The following is a 21,511-nucleotide window of genomic DNA, read 5'->3' as shown; positions in this document are numbered from 1 at the left end:
AATGACAATGATATCACAACCAAACAAAATCTATAGGATTCAGCAAAAGCAGTTCTTAGAGGGAAGTTCATAGAGATACAAGCCTTCTTTAAGAAACAAGTAAAATCTCAATTAAACCACCTAATCCACCACCTATAAGAATTAGAAAAAAAGAAAAACAAAAACTAAAGTCAGCAGAAGGAAGGAAATAACAAATTTCAGAGAGGAAATAAAATAGAGATTAAAAAATTAATATAAAAAATCAGTAAAACCAAGAGCTAGTTCTTTCTTTTTTTTTAAATAAATTTGTTTATTTTTGGCTGCATTGGGTCTTCGTTGCTATGCATGGGCTTCCTCTACTTGCAGCGAGCAGGGGCTACTCTTCGTTGCGGTGCATGGGCTTCTTATTGTGGTGGCTTCTCTAGTTGTGGAACATGGGCTCTAGGCACGCAGGCTTCAGCAGTTGTGGCTCACGGGCTCTAGAGTGCAGGCTCAGTAGTTGCGGCACATGGGCTTAGTTCCTCCACGGCATGTGGGATCTTCCCAGACCAGGGCTCGTACCCGTGTCCCCTGCATTGGCAGGCAGATTCTTAACCACTGTGCCACCAGGGAAGTCCCAGGAGCTGGTTCTTTAATAGGGTAAACAAAATTGACAAACCTCTGGCCAGGTTTACTAAGAAGAAAAGAGAGGACCCAAATAAACAAAATAAGATATGAGAGAGGAGAAATTACAACCAGTATTGCAGAAATACAAAAACCATAAGAGAATACTATGAATAATTATATGTCAACAAATAGGACAACCTTAAAGAAGTGGACAACTTTCTAGAAACACACAGCCCACCATAACTGAATCAAGAAGTTATAGATTATTTGAAGAGATCAATCACTAAAAGTGAAACAGAATCTGTAAGAAAACAAACAAACAAACAAAAAAAGCAACTCCCTACAAACAAAAGTCCAGGATCAGATGGCTTCACAGGTAAATTCTACCAAACATAAAAAGAAGAACTTATACTGATCCTTCTCCAACTCTTCCAAAAGATTATGGAGGAGGAAATAGTCCCAAAGACATTCTATGAAGTCCCCAACACCCTGATACTAAAACCAGACAAAGACACTACCAAAAAATAAAATTACAGGCCAATATCTTTGATGAATATAGCTGCAAAAATTCTCAGCAAAATATCAGCAAACAAAATCCAACAACACATAAAAAAAATCATGCACCATGACCGAGCTGGATTCATTCCAGGGTCACAAGGATGGTTTAACATTTGCAAATCAATCAATGTGATAGACCACGTCAACAAAAGAAAAGCCAAGAACCACATGATCATCTCCATAGATGCAGAAAAAGCATTTGATAAAATTCAACATCCATTCATGATAAAAATGCTTACCAAAGTGGGATTAAAAGGAACATATCACAACATAATAAAAGTTATTTATGACAAACCCAGAACCAATATAGTACTCAACAGTGAAAAGCTGAAAGCCTTCCTGCTAAAATCTGGAACAAGACAAGGATATCCACTCTCACCTTTTCTATTCAACATGGTATTGGAAATCCTAGCCACAGCAATCAGACAAGAAAAAGAAATAAAAGGTATCCAAAGTGGAAGGAAGAGGTAAAACTGTCATTATATGCAGAAGACATGATACTGATACTATATGTTGAAACCCTAGAGACTCCACACAAATACTTCCAGATCTAATAAATGAATTCAGCAAGGTAGCAGGATAAAAGATTAACATACAGAAATTGGTTGCATTTCTTTACACTAACAATGCAGTATCCGAAAGGGGATGTAAACAAACAACCTCTTTTAAAATTGCATCCAGAAAGGGGATGTAAAAAAAAATCCCTTTTAAAATTGCATCAAAAAAAAAAAAAGAGTTAGGAATAAGCCTCACCAAGGAGGTGAAAGACTTATATGCTGAGAACTATAAAACATTAATAAAGGAAATTGAAGATGATTCAAAGAAATGGAAAGAAATCCCATGCTCTTGGATTGGAAGAATTAACATTGTTAAAATGGCCATACTACCCAAAGCAATCTACAGATTCAATGAGATCCCTATCAAATTACCCATGTTTTCACAGAACCAGAACAAATAATCCTAAAATTTATATGGAACCATGAAAGACCCAGTATTGCCAAAGAAATCCTGAGGAAAATGAACAAAGCAGGAGGCATAACCCTCTCAGACTTCAGACAATACTACAAAGCTACAGTGATGAAAATAGTGTGGTCTTGGCACAAAAACAGACATATGATCAATGGAACAAAATAGAGAGCCCAGAAAAAAACCCACACAGCTACAGTCAATTAATCTTTGACAAAGGAGGCAAGGATATAAAATGGGAAAAAGACAGTCTCTTCAGCAATTATTGCTGGGAATGTTGGACAGCTGTATGTAAATCAATGAAGTTAGAATACACCCTCACAGCATACACAAAAATAACCTCAAAGTGGCTTAAAGACTTTAACATAAGATATGACACCATAAAACTCCTACAAGAGATCATAGGCAAAACATTCTCTGACATAAATTGTACCAATGCTTTCTTAGCTTAGCTTCCTAAGGCAGTAGAAATAAAACCAAAACTAAACAAATAGGACCTAATCAAACTTACAAGCTTTGCACAGCAAAGGAAACCATAAACAAAACAAACAACGTACTGAATGGGAGAAAATATTTGCAAATGATGCCACCAACAAGCACTTAATTTCCAAAATATACAAACAGCTCTTACAACTCAACAACAACAACAAAAAGTCAATCAAAAAATGTGCAGAAGACCTAAATAGACATTTCTCCAAAGAAGACATACAGACGGTCACTAGGCACATGAAAAAATGCTCAACACCACTAGTTACTAGAGAAATGCAAATCAAAAGTACAATGAGGTGTCACCACACACCCGTCAGAATGGCCATCATCAAAAGGTCTACAAATAAATGCTAGAGAGGGTGTGGAGAAAAGGGAACCCTCCTACAGTGTTGGTGGGACTGTAAATTGGTGCAGCCACTATGCAAAACAACATGGAGGTTCCTCAAAAACTAAAAGTAAATGATCCAGCAATCCCACTTCTGGTCATATATCCTGGCAAAACTATAATTTAAAAAGATACATGCACCCCTATGTTCACAGCAGCACTATTTACAATAGTTGAGACATGGAAGCAACCTAAATGTTCATCAACAGCTGGATGGATAAAAAGATGTGGTATATATATGTACAATGGAATCCTACCCAGCCACAAAAAAGAGTGAAATAATGTCATCTGAAGCTACATGGATGGTCCTAGAGATTATCATATTAAGTGACTTAAGTCAGAGAAAGACAAATAGCATATGATATCACTTATACATGGAATCTAAAATATGACACAAATGAAATTACCTACAAAACAGAGGCAGATTCACAGATATAGAGAACAGACTTGTGGTTGCCAAGGGGGAGGACGGGTGGGGAAGGGATGGATTGGGAATTTGGGATTAGCAGATGCAATCTATTATATATAGAATGGATAAACAACAAGGTCCTACTGTATAGCACAGGGAAACTATATTCAATGTCCTGTAATAAATCATAATGGAAAAGAACGTGAAAAATAATATATATATAGATATAACTGAATCACTTTGCTGTGCAGCAGAAATTAACACAACATTGTAAATCAGCTATACTTCAATTAAAAAAAAAAAAAGATAGGGCAATGGAATTTATCCAAACTGAAGTACAGAGGGAAAAGAGGTTGAAAAAAATTAACATAACTTCAGGATCCAGTAAGTCAACATCAAGGGGTCTAACATATGTGAAACTGAATCCTATGTATATGGGGGCAAGGTGTGAGTTCATAAATAATATTTGAAGAAATAATTTATTTACTTATTGAAAAATAATTTGAAGACCAAAATGTATCCAAATGTTCTCAAAATATTAAAGTCATTGATCCAGTAACGTCAACGAACTGCAATTAGGATAAACAAAAAGAAAATTCTACGAAGACACTTTATAACCAAACTGCTAAGGAGCAATAATAAGAGAAAAAAATCTACAAAACAGCCAGAGAACAAAAGACTCATAATGAATAGGAAAAAAAAATATGAATTGTTGTAGACTTTTCATCCAAAGCTAATCAGAATAAAATGAAGGCTCATCTTTCATTACAAATATATTTGGAACTTTACTTTCAGAGACTTAATGGCAGAAACACCAGGGAATACGTGTGATAGAGTAAAAGTTAAAACTAGGCAAAGAATCCCTTGTAAAGTATGTCACAGCTGTACAGCATTTTTCCAATTTCTGCTACATTTACAGTCCTGGCCTGTTCCTGCCATTCACAGTGCTGACCTTGGGAGACAGCAATGTCCTGAGGAGTCCTGTGTCATTCATCTACACTTTCATTCAACATAAAAAGAGAAATAGCATTTATCACGGTCTGATTGTGGCCCGGATAGCACATTTGTAAAGGAATGTGGAAAAGGGCTTCTTTCTTTCTCAGTTTCAGCTGGAGTCCCAGTTGCTGCCAGTCAAGTGGTCCCTGCCAAGTGCTGGTGAGGCCCCAGGTCTAAAGTAAGGCACTGGGACCCTCCCTGTATGGGCCCTGCCACGGGTACGTGGAAACAGCTTTTGTAACCCTGTAGCCCACTGCCTGGAAAGAGGGTATATAATAGGTGGTAAGGTGAGGAAAGGACTCTCCTGGAGTAAACTTTAGTCAGGCTGCTCTAAACTCTCTAGGCGTTGACCTTGGTGACTGTCCTTGTCGGGCTTGTAAGTTGCAGCAAGATTCTTGCTCAGCCAGACTAGAGGGAAACCCTTACCCTCAATATCTGATCACCTGGGCCTGCCTTCAGCCAGACTCCTGCGTAGTCAGTTTAACCTTGTCCTTTTCCATCCACTGACCCCACCCTGCTCCTTGGCTGTAAAGCCCCACCTGTCCATGCTCTATGCAGAATTGAGCCCAGTTCTATACTGAAGACTCTCTCCTTCTATTGCAATAGTCGTGAATGAAATCTGGTTTTGACACTTTACTACTGTTCAGCTCTGGTTTTCTTTAACAGGAGGGTCCTCCTTACTTCCCACCCACCTCCCACAAAGGAGGGAGGGACATAGTTACCCCTCACCAGGGAGGAGGCTTCAAGCCAAGAGGGATTTACCTGTGCTGTGTGGAGTTCCTGGAGTACAAGAACGAGTGCCACATGGAGGTTTGAAACTTCCTATAGGCAATAGGCTCAGTGAGGGCGACTGCAGTGGCTCTCTTGAGAGGGCTCTTTGGGGAGGGACCTCCACAGAATGTCATCTTTGTCATAATGTGACATATTGTGGACTCTGTTGCACAGCCAGCTTGGGGTCATCTTGGATCCTAGCAAGAGGACTGCCTGCACTGGTAATAGGGGATAAAAGCAGCTGAATTTGCAGATGCCCAAGATTGGGAGAGAGACATTAGGTAGAGGAAAAGCATGACCCCCTCAAGGGCAATGCACATGGAGGGCCCTGGTGGATTGGGGGCCTCCTATGTGTCAGACACAGATACAAAGGAAGAGGGAAAGGGGAGCAGGAGCTTCCAAAATAGACCAGCAACAAGAGAGTTACAAAAGGGAAGAAAACAAAATCTTTGTGTCATGCTTGCACAGGAAGAGAATTCGTATTTTACAGTTTCTCCAATGAGCTTTGGGGAAAGAAGGAGACATTTTACATGGCCAGAAAATTCAACTACTCTCAGTCATGTGTCCCCAAGCTTTCTGGTTAATTGTGGTCACACTCTACTTGGCTCTGGGTCCCATTGCATCTATTAGGTCAGGATGAGTGTCCAGGGGTTTTCCATTGATTCCACAGAGAGTAGGTAAACGCCTGCCCACTTAGAATCACGGAAAATGAACAGCAGCGCAGGAATGGAATTCAGAGATCACCCAACAAAGTCCTTCATTTAACAGTTGAGGAGACTGAGCACATAATGGAAAGTCTTTTGGCCAGTTTCTCAGTCTTCTACGTGGATGAGCTGACTGAGGGGAAAAAAAAAAGAAGTGGAAGACAAGATCTCAGGTGTTCTGGAAGTTCAAGGCCTGGTTTGATTGGTTTTATTCTAGAAATATCATTTGGGTTGTTTTCTAGAGATGCAAATTTCCAGGAGGTTACAAAGAAAGTACCCTCTGGTGGGTGGCTTTGGTTCTCCCTTTCTGTTGTTCTAGCAACCAGGAAGGACCAAATCTAACTCCTACATATTAGGAAAGGTTACCACTGCATCCAGACATACTCTCAGCTCTCTCAGACAGACTCAGGTGAGCACCAGCTAGACTCAGTCTCTGTCTCTCTCTTGCCTGCCACCCTCCGACCACCAATTTTCTCTCTCTTGCTTCTTCCCTCCCCCACCCCACCTCATTCTAATTCTCTCTCCTCCCTCTCTCCCTGTTTCCCTTTCTAATGGTCTTCACTGAATTAGCTTTTCTCTGAATCTCAAGCAACAGGAATGAAAAGCCCCAGGTCTTCATGGCCCATTTTGTTCTGACCTATTTAAATTATTTAAGTCTAACCACCTTAGAAAAAAAAGACCTTCTGTATGGTTTAGGCCTGTTTACCAGGTTTGTTTGTGTTTGTCTGCATGGGGGTTGGCATCAAAACCCCATGGACTGTCAGGGGTACCTGGCCTTCCAGTTGATGCCATTTTCTCCCCTCAATGACTACATGAAGGAGGGTTGAGCAGGATTCTGACATTTCTAGTTCCTGGTCTAAAATGTTCTACCAAGGCTCAGCTGTTGTGTTTAGGCAGGGAATACTTGCCAACCAAAAGCTGACATCAATTTGTGAGAAATGATCACACCCACCACATTGTCAAATCCAGTATGAAATGGCTTGGGAATAAATAATTCCTGAGAAGGGATTTAAGGTTAGGAGGCACTTTGAAGGCAGAAAATATTTCCACATTTTTCCCCCCAAACCTGCTTTCCAGGTTTGGTTAAAGTGGTCACATTCTTCTTGGTCCTGGGGTCTGAGGCCAAGGAGTGTATCCTTAGGTAAATCAGAGAAATTTCTTCTCCATAGAAACCTGCCTATAAATCACGAATCCTACCTGCCCTGCTGACTTCCCAGGGGCCATTCGGAGGCAGAAACAGGATGAGCTTGCCCAGTGCTACCAAGTGTGAGGGCCTTTCTAGCTGACCTCTGTGGCTGCCCCAGGGACCGACTTCTCTTATCCACCATTTCGCACCACTCTGACCTGGGCCATCTTAACAGGCCAGAAACAAGTCCCCGTCTAAGGAAGGAAGCAGGCAGGAGGCAGATCACAGCTATGACTTTTATGATGTGCTTTATGGTTTCCAAATCACTCTGGTTTTTACAGCAATTCTTCCTTTAGAGAAGGAATCACTATACTCTTTTTATTTCCTGGCTGGAGAGGCAAATCACTCACAACATACCTGATTTGCTCAAGGCTCCACTGGAGATGGCAAAGCTGGGGTTTGGATCCTGTTTCCTCTGAGTCCAGTTCCTATGACCTGTCCTCAGAGGCACTGCATGCTGTTCCCTCACTGCTGAGCAGGCGCTCCTGCCTTGGGGGGACATGGCCATTCTTCCTGCTTTCCTTTCCCTCTCCCTCCCCGACAACTTCATGCCCGAGGAACGGCACAGAGGCGGTGGCTGACTGGAGAGATGGTCAGGCTCATTCTGAAGTTCAGACTCAGCTTCTCATTGTTTGGAGGCCTGAAGGTAAATTTTTGCACAAGGGAAGTAAAGAAAATAAACAACTCAGTTCTCGCCAACTGTTCTCCAAGGCACATCCGCTTACCTGAAAGACAAAAATATAAGGTGAGTTACCTGTTCGGGCAGCGTCTGTGCCCAGCAAGGACTGAAACCTTCTAACACGTCTTGTGAGACCTGAGCAAATGGAGGGCCCGCTAGGCCCTGGGGCTTTATGTACTCGGCTTATTTGATCGCAGCCACCTGAGTTAACCAAAGCCCAGCGAGCTTAACACACAATCACACACTCCGACGCCTTCAGTGATCAGGCAGGTGAGGCACAGGTGAGGCACAGGGTGTAGATGAAAGAAGTCAGAGGCCTGGGTTGATTTAGCAAGTGAAGTCTAGCCTAAGGCCTTTCAAAAATCCATTAGCAAACAATAATGACAAAAGCAGACAAAGAACAAAATTCTAGGTAATTTTTCTCAATTGTTAAAAGAAAATTGTTGAAAAGTATAAGCAAGTAAACATCGGAGCAAGGTTTCTCAAGTATGAGACATCTTTTCTCTTTATCACGTTTCCCTCCTTAATGACTGGAAATCTCTCTGCCATGGCTACCTGCGCAGGGCAGACGCCATCTCATCTCACCTGTGCTTCACATCTTCCGGTTTCTGCCACGCCCTCCCCCTCATGAACGCGCTGCTCGCCTGAATTGTGTAACAGCACCCCACGCTGGTCTCTACCACCAGCCCTCTTGTGGGTGTTTTAATAACTTACTTTCTCCCTAAGTAATATATATTCACTACAAAAAGAAAAACAATTGTGAAAAGTATAAACACAATAGAAGATCTCATAATCCAGACAGAACCCTTGTTAACATTTTGACATATTTCCTCGTGGTCCTTGTAAGGATTCTCCAGCACACCATCACTGGGATTACGCTCTGTAGCTAATTCTGTGCGCTGCTTTTACTACTTTGTGTTTCCCCATGTCATGAAACTTTCTTGGAAATAGTTTATATACGCATGCCTTTATTTTGTCCTTGCCTGTAATGAGCTGTTGAGGAAATAAAATTAGAGAGTATCTGCAAAAGTGTTTAGTAAATTGAAATATGCTTCAGAATTATATCGTACTTATATTGTTTTGTGCCTGTTTCCCACCAGCGTGTGCCTATTTATCTCTGTTCCCCTCATCCTTATCTCTTTACCCATCACAAACTGTACAATGAGGAAATTTCATTAAAATAGTACCAGATCAGATGTATTGTAAATACCCAAGATTTTCCTAGAAGAATCCAGATATTGTGACAAAACTGGACCTAGGGAGTCAGGAACCAGGATTAAAGTACAGGTTCCGCCAGTAACCAGCTCTGGGCTATGAGTAAAACCCTTTATTCTTACAGACCTAAACATGTCAAACTTGTCAAACATATGAGATAATCTCTCTCCTAACTACATTACGTGGCTGGGCAAGGATACCAGTAAGGCAGGAGATAAGAATTTGCTTTTAAAATTATGAAAACAAGGGCTACTTGATTTCAAAGCTTCATCCTGGACCACGGGAAACATAGACCTTCTCCTTGAGGCTTCCACTAACTAACCCGGTCAATTACCTCATTAGTAAAATGAGAACACTGACCTAGGGTTTTTTGGGAAAAGTTCTTCCTAACTTTATCTCCTATGATCCAGTGACGTTTTAAACATTTTTTTGAAAAATGAGGACTCAGCCTCTTGCCTTTCATGAAGCTGTCTGCTGCTTTGTTGGATCAAGTGGGAAAAACTTATATGAGGAAAAGAAAATATAAATTTGCAGTAACAGCTTTGCTATTTGCCCTGATTGTGTATGTATCCTCATTCCACACCTGATCATCTTTTGCAGGAGAAGGGCAGGAGCTGTCCACACCCCATCCCTTCAGGGAGGCTGTTTTTAGAAAGTGCTGAATGAGGCAAAGCAGCTGTGCACCAAAGCCGGGAGTAGGGCGGGGGAAAGCCAGACAGTGGTGGTGACTTCTTACGTCAGTGCATCCTTCAGGTTTCTATCTCTTGAAAACTGTTTAGCTAGGCCTCATTCTGTCACAGCTGAGGGAATCCCCAAATTGCTTGCCTTCTAAGAATTTCATTCTTCTCAGGCAGAAAGACAGATAGTGAGACCAATTGCTTGCAAAAATGGCTCCAATTTCCCCTCTCTCCCTGTACCCCCATCATTGGCAATGTGATTGCATAGCTCTTCCCATAAAAATCGTGCTACTTTCCCTTCCCCTTGCACCGGGTCTCACCTTATGACTTGCACTGGCAACAGAATGCAGGGGGGAGTGATGGTTGCCAGTTCCCAGCCTGGCCCTTAGGAGGCATTGTGTGCTTCCTGTTCTCCCTCTTGGGGTCTTTATCTTCCACATGAACACCAGCCCGGCTAGCCTGCTGGAGGATGAAACTTGGCAAAGAGCCCCATTGTCCCAGCTGAGGTCATCCTAGATCCGCCTTCAGCCTGCTGACTTCCCAAAAAGGCCAGAGAGGCCAGTTAAGATCAGTTGAGCTCCCAACTCAACTGCAGACTCGTGAGCAATAATACACACTCACTGTTTTAAGTCACCGAGTTTTCCACCTTTGTTATGCAGCAATGTAATAATTGATACATATGCTATGAACTTGCTGAATCTTAAAATGGAAGGGCCTTTAAGTGGGGAAATGAGTTACCTTGTAATTATGCAGGAAGGAGCACTAGATGAGAACGAGGGAACTTGAGTCTTAGGCCCTGTTCAGCCAATTCTTTGGGCATGTGATCTTGAATAAGAAACAATTCTCTCTTATTCTTAGTTTCCTTACATTTGGAAACAGCATACTGATCAATTGCCTGTCTAACTATTAATAACTGGGTTGCTGTAAGGATTAAATGAGATAATTTGCTTGCAAATGAAACCTGTAATTAAAAGGGTGTGTTATAATTCTCAATAGCAAAAAAATCAGTGAGTCAAGAATAATTATAATACTTAAAATACACAGGTGAAACTTTGCACTATAATAGGAAATCTGAAGCTCGGGTAGACAGGAGGACTGGAAGGTATTCCCATATCTCATGTCTGCTTTCATGTTAGGAAGTGACTTGTCCAACGTGAGGAAAAGTGGCATAGAACCAGAGGAAGAAAGACACAGAAGATCTAATCAGAATCAGTCCAGATACACTCAGGACAGTGTCCTATAGCAGGAAAATCTGGGCTCTGGATCACGCATACATGGGTTCAAATTCAAGGGCCTCCCTTTCTGTACTTTAGTGGCATGATCAACAAAGTAATACTGTCTCAGCAAATCAATCTATATTTAATTTAATGATAAGAAACCTATCATGAATTTCTGAGTGTCAACTCAGTGTAGCATAGTTACCTTTTTTAGGAGACACTGCTAGGAAGAGCACAGGCTTTAGTGTTTGATAAACCTGGTTAACATTGAGTTCTAGCTCTGCCTTGTGAGCTTTATAGCTTTTTAGATGCTATAAACGGCCCTGCCAAGCCTCAGGGCTTATCTCCAATGTGGTGATAATAGGAATTTGAAACTTGTAAGTTTACACTAGAACACATGCTCCTTAAGAGATATTTTTTTCTACTTCATTCATTGTCATATCCTCGGGGCTGAATGCCTGACACATGATAGATGCTCAGGAAATATTTGTAAAATTAAGAAATTGGGAAATTAGTTGAATTGATCTCTGCAACATATTTAACTCAATACATGGAATATACTAACATTTTTCTTACTAATTTTACATTGTTATAAATTAAAACACCCTTTTGGAACTGGCTGGCTTGGAAACATGAGAGTTTTCACTGCATCTTCTTTTGTACATTTCAAGTTGTATACCATGTAAATGTATTAATTAGGTTTTTAAAGGGTCATTAGAATTTGAAACAGCAAAGGACCTCTTCAGGGACCTGTTATAGAGTAGAATCTCATCTAGTTAAGCCTGTGGCACTTAGAGTCACTTGTGATGCCCATAATGAGAAGCAAGTAGCCCTTTTCCTTGCCCCTCCCCCAGCCTCTTCTTAGCAATTGTTCTTCTAGTTCTGTGTGAATGGGTTGCCCTAAAAAGATCTTGGAACATTTAAAACTCTATAAAAAAGGCAAGTGTTTAACCTTCTATCTGGGAGACAGGCAGGGTCTGAGCTCTTGTTCCAGTGCTCTGGGGGACAGCACAACATGAAGCTGAAATCTCCATCAGAGTCAAGCCAGGACTTAGGAATTAAGGGCATGAGTCCTGGTGATGCTCCACCCAGGGAATCCTAAGTTGCAACCAATAGCAAGAGTGAGTCATGCTGGGACTTACCTGGTGGCACAGTGGTTAAGAATCCACCTGCCAATGCAGGGGACTCGGGTTTGAGCCCTGGTCTGGGAAGATCCCACATGCCACGGAGCAACTAAGCCTGTGCGCCACAACTACTGAGCCTGCACTCTAGAGCCTGAGAGCCGCAACTACTGAGCCCACGTGCCACAACTACTGAAGCCCGTGTGCCTAGAGACCATGCTCCACAGCAAGAGAAGCCACTGCAATGAGAAGCCCGCGCACTGCAAGGAAGAGTAGCCCCCGCTCGCTTGAACTAGAGAAAGCCCACGTGCAGCAACAAATACCCAATGCAGCCAAAACTAAATAAATAAATTAAAAAAAAAAAAGAATCTGCCTGCCAATGCAGGGGACACGGGTTCCAGCCCTGGTCTGGGAAGATCCCACATGCCACGGAGCAACTAAGCCTGTGCACCACAACTACTGAGCCTTGTTCTAGAGCCCGTGAGCCACAACTACTGAGCCTGAGCGCCAACAGCCCGTGCTCTGTAACGCGAGAAGCCACCACAATGAGAAGCCTGTGCACTGCAACGAAGAGTAGCCCCTGCCTGCCGCAACTAGAGAGAGCCCATGTGCAGCAACGAAGACCCAACGCAGCCAAAAATAAATACATAAATAAACAAACAAACAAAAAAAACATGCTCTAAGAAAAAAAAAAGAGTAAGTCATGCTGGAGTGGACTATCTGGTGTGGACTGAACACTGCTGCTTGCCATTCCGGTTAAACAGTGAAGGCTGCCCTCCATGAGCCATCAGTCACTGCAGCTGACCCCAGTGGTGTGCTCTGAGTGGAATTCAGGCTGCAGAAAAAGAGGATACTGGCCCTAGAGTGTTAGGATACATATATAGGAATAATTTCAATGAGCCCAAACTCTTGCATCTTCCCATAAAAAGAAAGACACTAAAATCATAAACTTGAGATGTCTGTTTTTTTTTGTGTGTGTGTGACTAGCAGTAATCTTTTGATGTTTCACTACATGGTTTTTTTCCAGCAAAAACTCCTATATATCCTCATTCTTTCCTTATCTTTTGGGAACAGTCCCTAAGAGCTATCTGAGAGGCGGCCTTCCCAGGGTAGAGTCCTCAGTAACGCCCCGAATAAAACATTCTCAACTTTTAGGTTGTGAGTTATTTCTTCCTGTTGGACCTGGAGACATTCCAACTAAAGCAAAGCACACCAGGGAGAAGAGTAGGGAAGGGCTGAGAGTCTGGGTTCCCACACTCTTATTTCTTGCTACTCACCTACTGAGAAAGGCAGAAAGGCTTCCCTTTTCTTAAACTGTCCATTCTCCAGAAAATGCTCCGGATTGAACATGTCGGGGGTGGCCCACTCTGCGGGGTCCCTGTGCAGTGCAGTCAGGTTGGTCAGGACCATGGTCCCCTGGAGAAGGCAGCAAGGACTCAGGTTAAGACTTGACCCACACAACACACATATGCAGAGGGGTGGCAGTCCCCCCGGCTCCCACACCAAGGCTGAGAGCACCCTGAACTCCCTCAGCCTCCCCAGTCTGCTCCCTCTGAGCCCAACCCCTAGGACCCTGCTCTTTGCCATGGGACAGCTTACCATGATGGACTGGAATTGTCTGCTGGGAATTTTACCTGGGGAAGTGTGACTACTCGACTGCAGAATGGATCTCTGCAGGGACTTGTCAGCGTATAATTTGGGAGGGACCATGTATGCATCAATAAGAGAAAAATGTGACATCTCCCACTCTCTTCCTTCCAACGTCTAGTCCGTTCTACAGAGAGTTTAATAATAGAATGAGGTCGCCCAGTGAAAGGAACCACTATCCTTCCAGATACATAACAAGAGACCCAGGAGTCCTCCTTAGTGTCTCCCTTTCCCTCATTCTGCCTTCATCCAGTCCTTAAACTAGGCTGGTCAACTGTACTTGAAATTTCTCTTGATTCTGTCACCTCCATTTTATGTCCACCACTGCCCTCTGGTCCAGGCTATCACCTTGCTTGGTTAAACTCCTATAATAGCCCTAACTATGTCCATTTCCTCTCTTCCCCTTTAATGTGCTCCACACGCTGAAAGCAGAGTTAGCTTTGAACATGATTTAACCATTCCACACCCGTCCACCCACCACACCTGGAACCTGATACTCTTCAATAGCTCCCATCACTCTTAGGTTAAGGACACATCACCTGCTCCCTGTCTGAGCGACCCTCCTTCTGCCTGCGCTCCCACTATATCAAGCTTCCTTCAGTTTCTCAAACATGCCACATGTTCCCACTCATTTCTGTGCCTTCTTTTTTTTTTCTTTTTTTTTCTTTTTTTGCAGTACGCGGGCCTCTCACTGTTGTGGCCTCTCCCGTTGTGGAGCACAGGCTCCGGACGCGCAGGCTCAGCGGCCATGGCTCACGGGCCCAGCCGCTCCGCGGCGTGTGGGATCTTCCCGGACCGGGGCACGAACCCGTGTCCCCTGCATCGGCAGGCGGACTCTCAACCACTGCGCCACCAGGGAAGCTGTTTCTGTGCCTTTTAACGTGCTGTTCACGTTGCCTGAAATGTCCTTCCTCCCCACTCTGTCATCGAGTTGACTCTTAACCATCCTTTAATCCTCAGCTTAAACCTCACTTCCTTTGGGAAGTCTTCTTTGCCTGTGCTTGTTCCCATTCCTCATTGCAGCTAGCTTGCATCTTTCTAAAAAGCCAGTGAGTTTTTTCCTTTGGGCAGTTACCATGGTTTGTACTTATAAACTTGCATGATTATTTTCCTCTGAGTTGTTTTCTGAGCCCTAAACGTTTTAGGTGCTTAATGAACATCTGATGAATTAATAAAGAATAATAACTGCTATTTTGAGCACTTTCTATAGTCAGCACAAGGTTAAATATTATACATGCATGATCTCATTACATGTTCACCTGTGAGGTGGATTTAAATGCACTTTTATGGATAAAGAATTTGAAGCTCTGAGAGGTTGAATAAGATGCCCAAAGTCACAGGGTGGGAGGAAGTAGAACAATGATTTGAATTAGGACGTTTGACATCAGAGTTATGGCTCCTAGCCTCTACAATGTATAGTCAATGGGATCTCACAGTTCCCAGGATGATAATTCCAGTAAATATTAAAAATCAATATTAGAACAAGTCTGTTGAGCTGGGATGATTCCCTGGAGCTAAGTGAATTGCTATAAAAATGCAAAGATCACCTGTGAGATAATTTACCTCAGCCTTCACCCACAAGATGATCAATCAGCAAGAAAATAGTAAATGCAATTGCTGCAGGAATAGCTGCTTTTCCTGGCTCTGCAGGGATGGTGACTAAGGGGTGTCCAATGCGGAAGCTCCTCTGGCTTTGCCTTGAGATCATCCCCAGGTACAACAAACAGAGCAACTTAGACAAACTGGATCTAATGGATCCACAGAAGCCACCAAGGTGGAGAAAGGACTGTAAATGTGCAGTGTGCAGAGAGGACACTAGGGGGCATAGGAGAGCTGCCTGCTGAGGTCCTAAGAGTGGTGTGCAGAGTGAGAGCAGAATTTCCTTTGTGAGGACAGGGAATTTAACAGGGACCCACTGAGGAATATTTCAGGGAGTCTCTTTTAAAGTCAAAGTAAAGCAACTCCTGTGGAGAGAACATGGTGTAGTACAAAAAAGATGAGGCTGGGAATCAGAACAGTTCCGTTCCGGGAGCCCAACTCTTGTCACTGTAGCTGAGAGACCTTATGCAAGATTAATTACTCTCTGAGCCTCGGCTTCCAAATTTATAAAATGAGGATAACAGAATTATTCCAAGGACTAAGACATTTAAAATAACCTATATAGTCCTGGAACATAATCCTATTTAAAAAGCATTGGTTCCTTTCTCTCCTTTTCTGATATTTAATACTGCACACAATTGGATTGCTTTCCCTGTGAGACAGTCCCATCAAAGGGCTGTAAGTCAAAGCTGGAAAAATACCAGTGGGGATATTATGTTAGAAACACCAGCATCAATGTGATGTTGGCCCAGGAGGTCTCAAATGTCCCTTGATATTTCAACATTCTATAACCCAGGATTATGAAGCAGAATTTTCTAAAGTAAGTCTGGCAGGTCCCTATCCTGTAAGAAGCTCTCCCAAGGCAAAGAAATGGACCTCATGGCAAAGTCTGACTGAGAATTGCTTCTTGCTGTATCCCCAGAAATATTCACAATGCATGTCACGTAGTAAGAAATCTCATAGCAAAGAAAAGCCAGGCTTTGCCTAAACACAGTTGACCTAGGAATCCTCCTTCCCCTCCATAACACCTATTAACATCCAGTTGAACTAATTTTCTAAGATCATACCCAGGGAACAAAACTAGTATTTCATCAGGCATAATATATCTCTCTTCCTATTTAAGTGATTCTCTAGGACAAGAACACATGTTACTTTTCCAGTTGAGATTCCCGCCATTTACAAATATGAACTTGGAGATCTGAGGCTGTGAATGAGCCCCTAATTACCTTGGGCAGGTGGTATCCACCCAGGGTGGTGTCCACTGTCACCTCTCTGGGCACATTCATGGGGATGATGTTTCCCATTCTCTGCACCTCGTGGATGACAGCGTTGGTGTAGGGCATGGACTCTCGAGCTGCCGTGCTTGGCTGCTGTGATTGGCCAAGCACCCTGTCGATCTCAGCTTGGACTTTTTCTGGAAAAGCAGAGGAGGTTCTATTATTCTATTATTCCATAACTTTCCTTGAGCCTCGTTAAGTTAAGGAATGGAATAACCAGGATCAAAATGGCTAAAGTTATCGTAGGCTCTCTAGACTAGCTCCTCAGGGAGGTATGTGAATGGAAAGTGGGCCCTGGTGTGAGACAAATCTGGTGGCAAATTCTTGCTCTACAACACTTCTGCTGCACGTTACTGAAATTCTTTGAGCCTCAGTTTGCTCTTCTCATTCCTTAGGATAAATCCACTTCCGCTTTAGGATGTTTTGAGATTTACATGAACTGATTTAGGGAAGCAACCAACAAATGAAAAAAAATCCCATTAATTACGCCCCAATATCTGTTTTCTTCTCGTTCTACAAAAATAGATATTTTAGCTGGATACCTGGTTGTACAGCTAAAGACTACATTTCCCAGATTCCCCTGTGACTAAGTTCTGACCAATAGAATGTAGGTAGAGGGGATGTTTAATACTTGGAAGAGGCCCTTAAAGAAAGGGTGTGTGCTTCCTCCTCCTTCGTCCCTTCCTACTGGTGGAAAGGCAACCTTAGATGTGAGCCATCTTTGAGAGTGCCAACAAGGGCACCATTCTAGATACAGCAGAGCAACACAATGGAAAGAGCTTGGACCCCAAAAGGGTTCTTCAGAGTCCAGCTTAGAGTTTCTCATTTGAAAGAAAAATAAAACTCTTTTTTTTAACTGAATATTTAAAAACTTTTAAAATTGTGGTAAAATAAACATAATATATAATTTAGTATCTTAATCATTTTAAGTGTGCAGTTTAATAATGTTAATTATATTCACACTGTTGTGCTACCAATCTCCAGAAATTTTTATCTTGCAAAACTGAAACTCTACATCCATTGAAGAGGATGCCATTTTGCACATTCCCCAGGCTCTGACAACCACCATTTTACTTTTGCTTTCTATGAATTCAACCACTCTAGATACATTATATGAATAGAATCACACAGAATATGCATTTTTTGACTGGATTACTTAGTTTAGCATAATGTCTTCAAGGTTCATCCATGTTGTAGCATGTGTCAGAATGTTTTCTTTCTTTCTTTTTTTTTTTTTTGCGGTATGCGGGCCTCTCGCTGTTGTGGCCTCTCTCGTTGCGGAGCACAGGCTCAGCGGCCATGGCTCACGAGCCTAGCCGCTCCGCGGCATGTGGGATCTTCCCAGACTGGGGCACGAACCCGTGTCCTCTGCATCGGCAGGCCGACTCTCAACCACTGAGCCACCAGAGAAGCCCAGAATGTTTTCTTTTTAAGGCTGATTAATATTCCATTGCATTCCACATTTTGCTTATCCATTCACCCATCGCTAGAAACTTGGGTTGCATCCACTTTTTATGCCATTTTAAGCCATTGTTATTTTGGAGCCTCTAATAGGGAAGCTATATTAATACGCTAACTAGGTGGCTTTTAAATTTAAAAGGGACTTCCTTGGTGGTGCAGTGGTTAAGAATCCACCTGCCAATGCAGGGGACACAGGTTCAATCCCTGATCCGGGAAGATCCCACATGCCACGGAGCAACTAAGCCTGTGCACCACAACTACTGAGCCTGTGCTCTAGAGCCCACAAGCCACAACTATTGAGCCCACGCACCACAACTACTGAACCCCGTGTGCCTAGAGCCCATGCTCCGCAACAACAGAAGCCACCACAACAAGAAGTCTGAGCACCTCAACGAAGAGTAGCCCCCGCTCGCTGCAACTAGAGTAAGCTCGTGCACAGCAGAGAAGACTCAATGCAGCCATAAATAAATAAATAAATAAATAAATAAATAGATAGATAGATAGATAAATAAAATTTATGAAAAAAAGTATCTGATAAATAAAAACACAGAGAATTTAAAAATAAATAAATAAATAAATTTAAAGAAAACCCTGTAATTCACAGTTACAAGTGCATTTTATAAGTGCATGACTCAGGACACATAAACATAAATATACACACATATAAAGCAAACATTTATTCATATGTATAAGGAAAGAAAGTTTCACAAAAAAAGCCTTATCCTTAATACACAGAAAGCACTCTGATTTCCCTAATCTATTTTTTTTAATTTAGGGAAAAATGTTAGTCTCGATCCACTAAATTGACTTTATGTCCTGTTAATAAACTTTTACCCACAGTTTGCAGAACTGTATCCCAACAGTTTTTATCCTTCATGTGCTTAAACTGTTCTGGGGCCCAGAAAATGAAAAATGATTGTAACAGTCACTGTCCTTGAAAGGATTACAGTCTAAGGGGAAGATATATAAATAATGTGTGGTGAGCAAAATAATGGAGGTGCAATTAGGCAATCTCTAAAGGAAGGAAATGCTAGTAGTTTCCCAGAAGTGTGGGGAAGCATCTTAGAGGGGCTGTGGTTGAGTAAACTCTTCAAGCATAGCTAGGAGTTTACCGTGCAGAGAAATTAGGGAAATACATTTGGTATTATTCTTCTAGGGAAGAGCAGGTGTGATGGCCCAGAGGTACAAATAAGGACAGTGAAATTAAGTGACATATGACTTAATGACGCCCCCATGCAGGGTGGGTAGAGTCGAGGCTGGACAGGCAGAAAGAGGCACAGCAGAGGGCATGATATACCAGATTAAGGAGTATGAGCATTGTCCACAGGGCAATGGAAGACATTACTTAAAAGGAGGGAAGGCTGTGACCAGATTTCATACGTGAGTGGAATGGAACTCTTTCCTGGACCTCACCACAATGTCAGTGGACTTCACTGTTTTCCCTACTGGACTGGGAGTTTCCTGAGGGCTGGGACTCTCTGTTATAGTTGTGTTACATGGACCCATCACAATCCTCACAGAAAAATCGAAGAAGTTTCCCGTTCTCAAGCCCACCTGGCCCAGTAACTGTCCTACCTATCTCTCCATCTTACCATGCTATTTTCTGGTCCCACCTTGGGACAGTGTGTTCCAGGGGGCACCATTCTGACCTGGCCCAGGCCCATCCACTGACATGCTCACCTTGGATTTCGGGGTAGAGGGCCATGTAGAGCAGACCCCAGCGCAGGGTTGTCGAAGTTGTCTCCGTTCCAGCAAAGAAGAGGTCCAGGGTGCTGTAGATGAGGTTTTCTTCGTGGAAACTTGAAGTAGCGCTGCCCTTATGCTAGAAAGCACAATGATTATTGGTTTATTCAGATGGTTCTTAGTTGCCACAACACAGGGGCCCTCATCCTAGAGAAAATGTGGAAGGAGAGAGCCCAGGAGAAATAACTTTCCCTTTGGTCATCTCAGGAGGCAGAGGCTTATTACTGCAACATCACTAGAGTCCTCCTGCCCCAAGTGCTGGAAGCTTTTATTAGCTTTGGTGGATGAAACAACACAACACATTTTTTTACACCCATAATTTGGGAGAATCTAGTATTACACTGGAAAAACAGCCTTGGGTTCCAATATTAGCCACACCATTCACTATCTGTATGACTTGAGCAAGTTAATAAACCTTTCTGTGCTTATATCCTATTTCACAAAATAGAAATAACAATACTCACTCCTTAAGATGGCATTATGAATTATGCGAGATGGAAAGGACACATAGCAAATTCTCAACAAATGTTTGTACTGATACCAGAAAGAATAACTGAATTTCTCTAAAGTACAGTAATTCTCATATCTCCCTGTTAATCTTTTCCTTTTTAAGTTAAACTTCTCTGATTCCAACAGCCATTCCTCATGGCACTCCAGCAGCTTTGCCACGTTCCTCCAGAAGCTTCAATGCATCAACATTCCTCCCTCTGTGGTCCCATACCTGCACACCATATAGCAAGTGATGTCTCCCCCTCTGAGGAGTAATCAACGCTTCTATTAACGTAATGCCAATCAGGTGAAACAAGAGTGGAGTTGGAAAGAAATCCACATTTCTGACAACTCCAGGAGAACGAATGAATAATCTGATGAGTCAAAGATAATGACACAGATGCAGTGATGTGTGTTAACCAGAGGTGTTACTATGGTAAAGGATATACATCCCATTTTGCTTTATTCCTGTGTCTTTCCTATAGTAATATTAAAAAGCGGATGACATGGCGATGAGGGAGGAAGGCAAAGGTCCGTCCCATTTGAGGCTAATCTCTGGCAACTGACACAGATTCACTTGTGCTCTGCACTGGGAGCTGGGAGAAGGGGTAGGTAACTGGGCACTGGTCCGACTAATGATGAAACAGCACTTATTCTTCCTTTTGTGTGTATCTCCCTCAGATATGTGCAGGGGACAGAGACTAGATCCTGAGAAGGCAGTATTTGGGCTTTCCAAAGCCCTTAAGCCAAATGCTGTTAAACCTCTATCTTTATTTCTAATTGTCTCATCAATTAACTCATAAATCAATTCTGAGTTAATGTTATTCCTACACTCTATGAGGTATTGCCTCTATTTTCCTCCCCTGTGGTAGGCTGAATAATGACCCACAAAGATGTCCATGTCTTAATCTCTAGAACCCGTGAATGTTACATGGCAGAAGGGACTATGTAGATATAGTGAATTAATGATACTGATATGGGAAGATTATCCTGGATTATCCCAGTGGGCCCAATATAATCACAAGAGTCTTTATAAGAGGGAGGCAAGAAAGTCATAAAGAGAAGATGTGAGGATGGTGGGAGAAAAGATGCTACATTGATGGCTTTGAAGACGGAGGAAGGGGCCCTGCAGCAGGGAGTTACAGGCAGCCTCTAGATACTGGAAAAGTCAATCAGTGGATTCTGTCCTTAAAGCCTCAAGCAGGAGCCAGTCCCACCCACAACTTGACTTCAGCCCAGTGAAACTGGTTTCAGCCTTCTGACCCCTAGAACTGTAAGGGAACAAATGTGTGTTGTTTTAAGCCCCACGTTTGTGGTGATTTTGTACAGCAGCAATA

General features: G+C 42.6%; 1 protein-coding gene across 4 annotated transcripts in view; it reads right to left on the bottom strand.

The window, feature by feature from the left end:
* Nucleotides 1-212: 212 nt before the first annotated feature.
* Nucleotides 213-21,511, bottom strand: part of CYP2J2 (cytochrome P450 family 2 subfamily J member 2) — a 38,249-nt gene continuing 16,950 nt past the window's right edge. The window contains exons 6-10 of one of the 4 annotated variants that reach the window (XR_014015154.1): nucleotides 19,623-19,764; nucleotides 16,431-16,618; nucleotides 13,236-13,374; nucleotides 7,407-7,774; nucleotides 213-652 (exon numbers count right to left, since the gene is read on the bottom strand). Coding sequence is in view for 3 of the 4 variants with exons in the window: in XM_081225675.1 (XP_081081801.1) it covers nucleotides 7,596-7,774; nucleotides 13,236-13,374; nucleotides 16,431-16,618; nucleotides 19,623-19,764 (648 nt within the window). In the remaining variant the exon portion in view is untranslated. Of the gene's footprint in view, nucleotides 653-7,303; nucleotides 7,775-13,235; nucleotides 13,375-16,430; nucleotides 16,619-19,622; nucleotides 19,765-21,511 lie in introns of those variants that run through there. The other 3 variants (XM_081225675.1, XM_081225676.1, XM_081225677.1) reach the window with 3 other exon arrangements.

Source organism: Mesoplodon bidens (assembly GCF_964165515.1).
Source record: "Mesoplodon bidens genome assembly, chromosome: 2".
In the NCBI taxonomy this organism is placed as follows: Eukaryota; Metazoa; Chordata; class Mammalia; order Artiodactyla; family Ziphiidae; genus Mesoplodon; species Mesoplodon bidens.
This window is presented reverse-complemented; position numbering and strand designations above follow the sequence as displayed.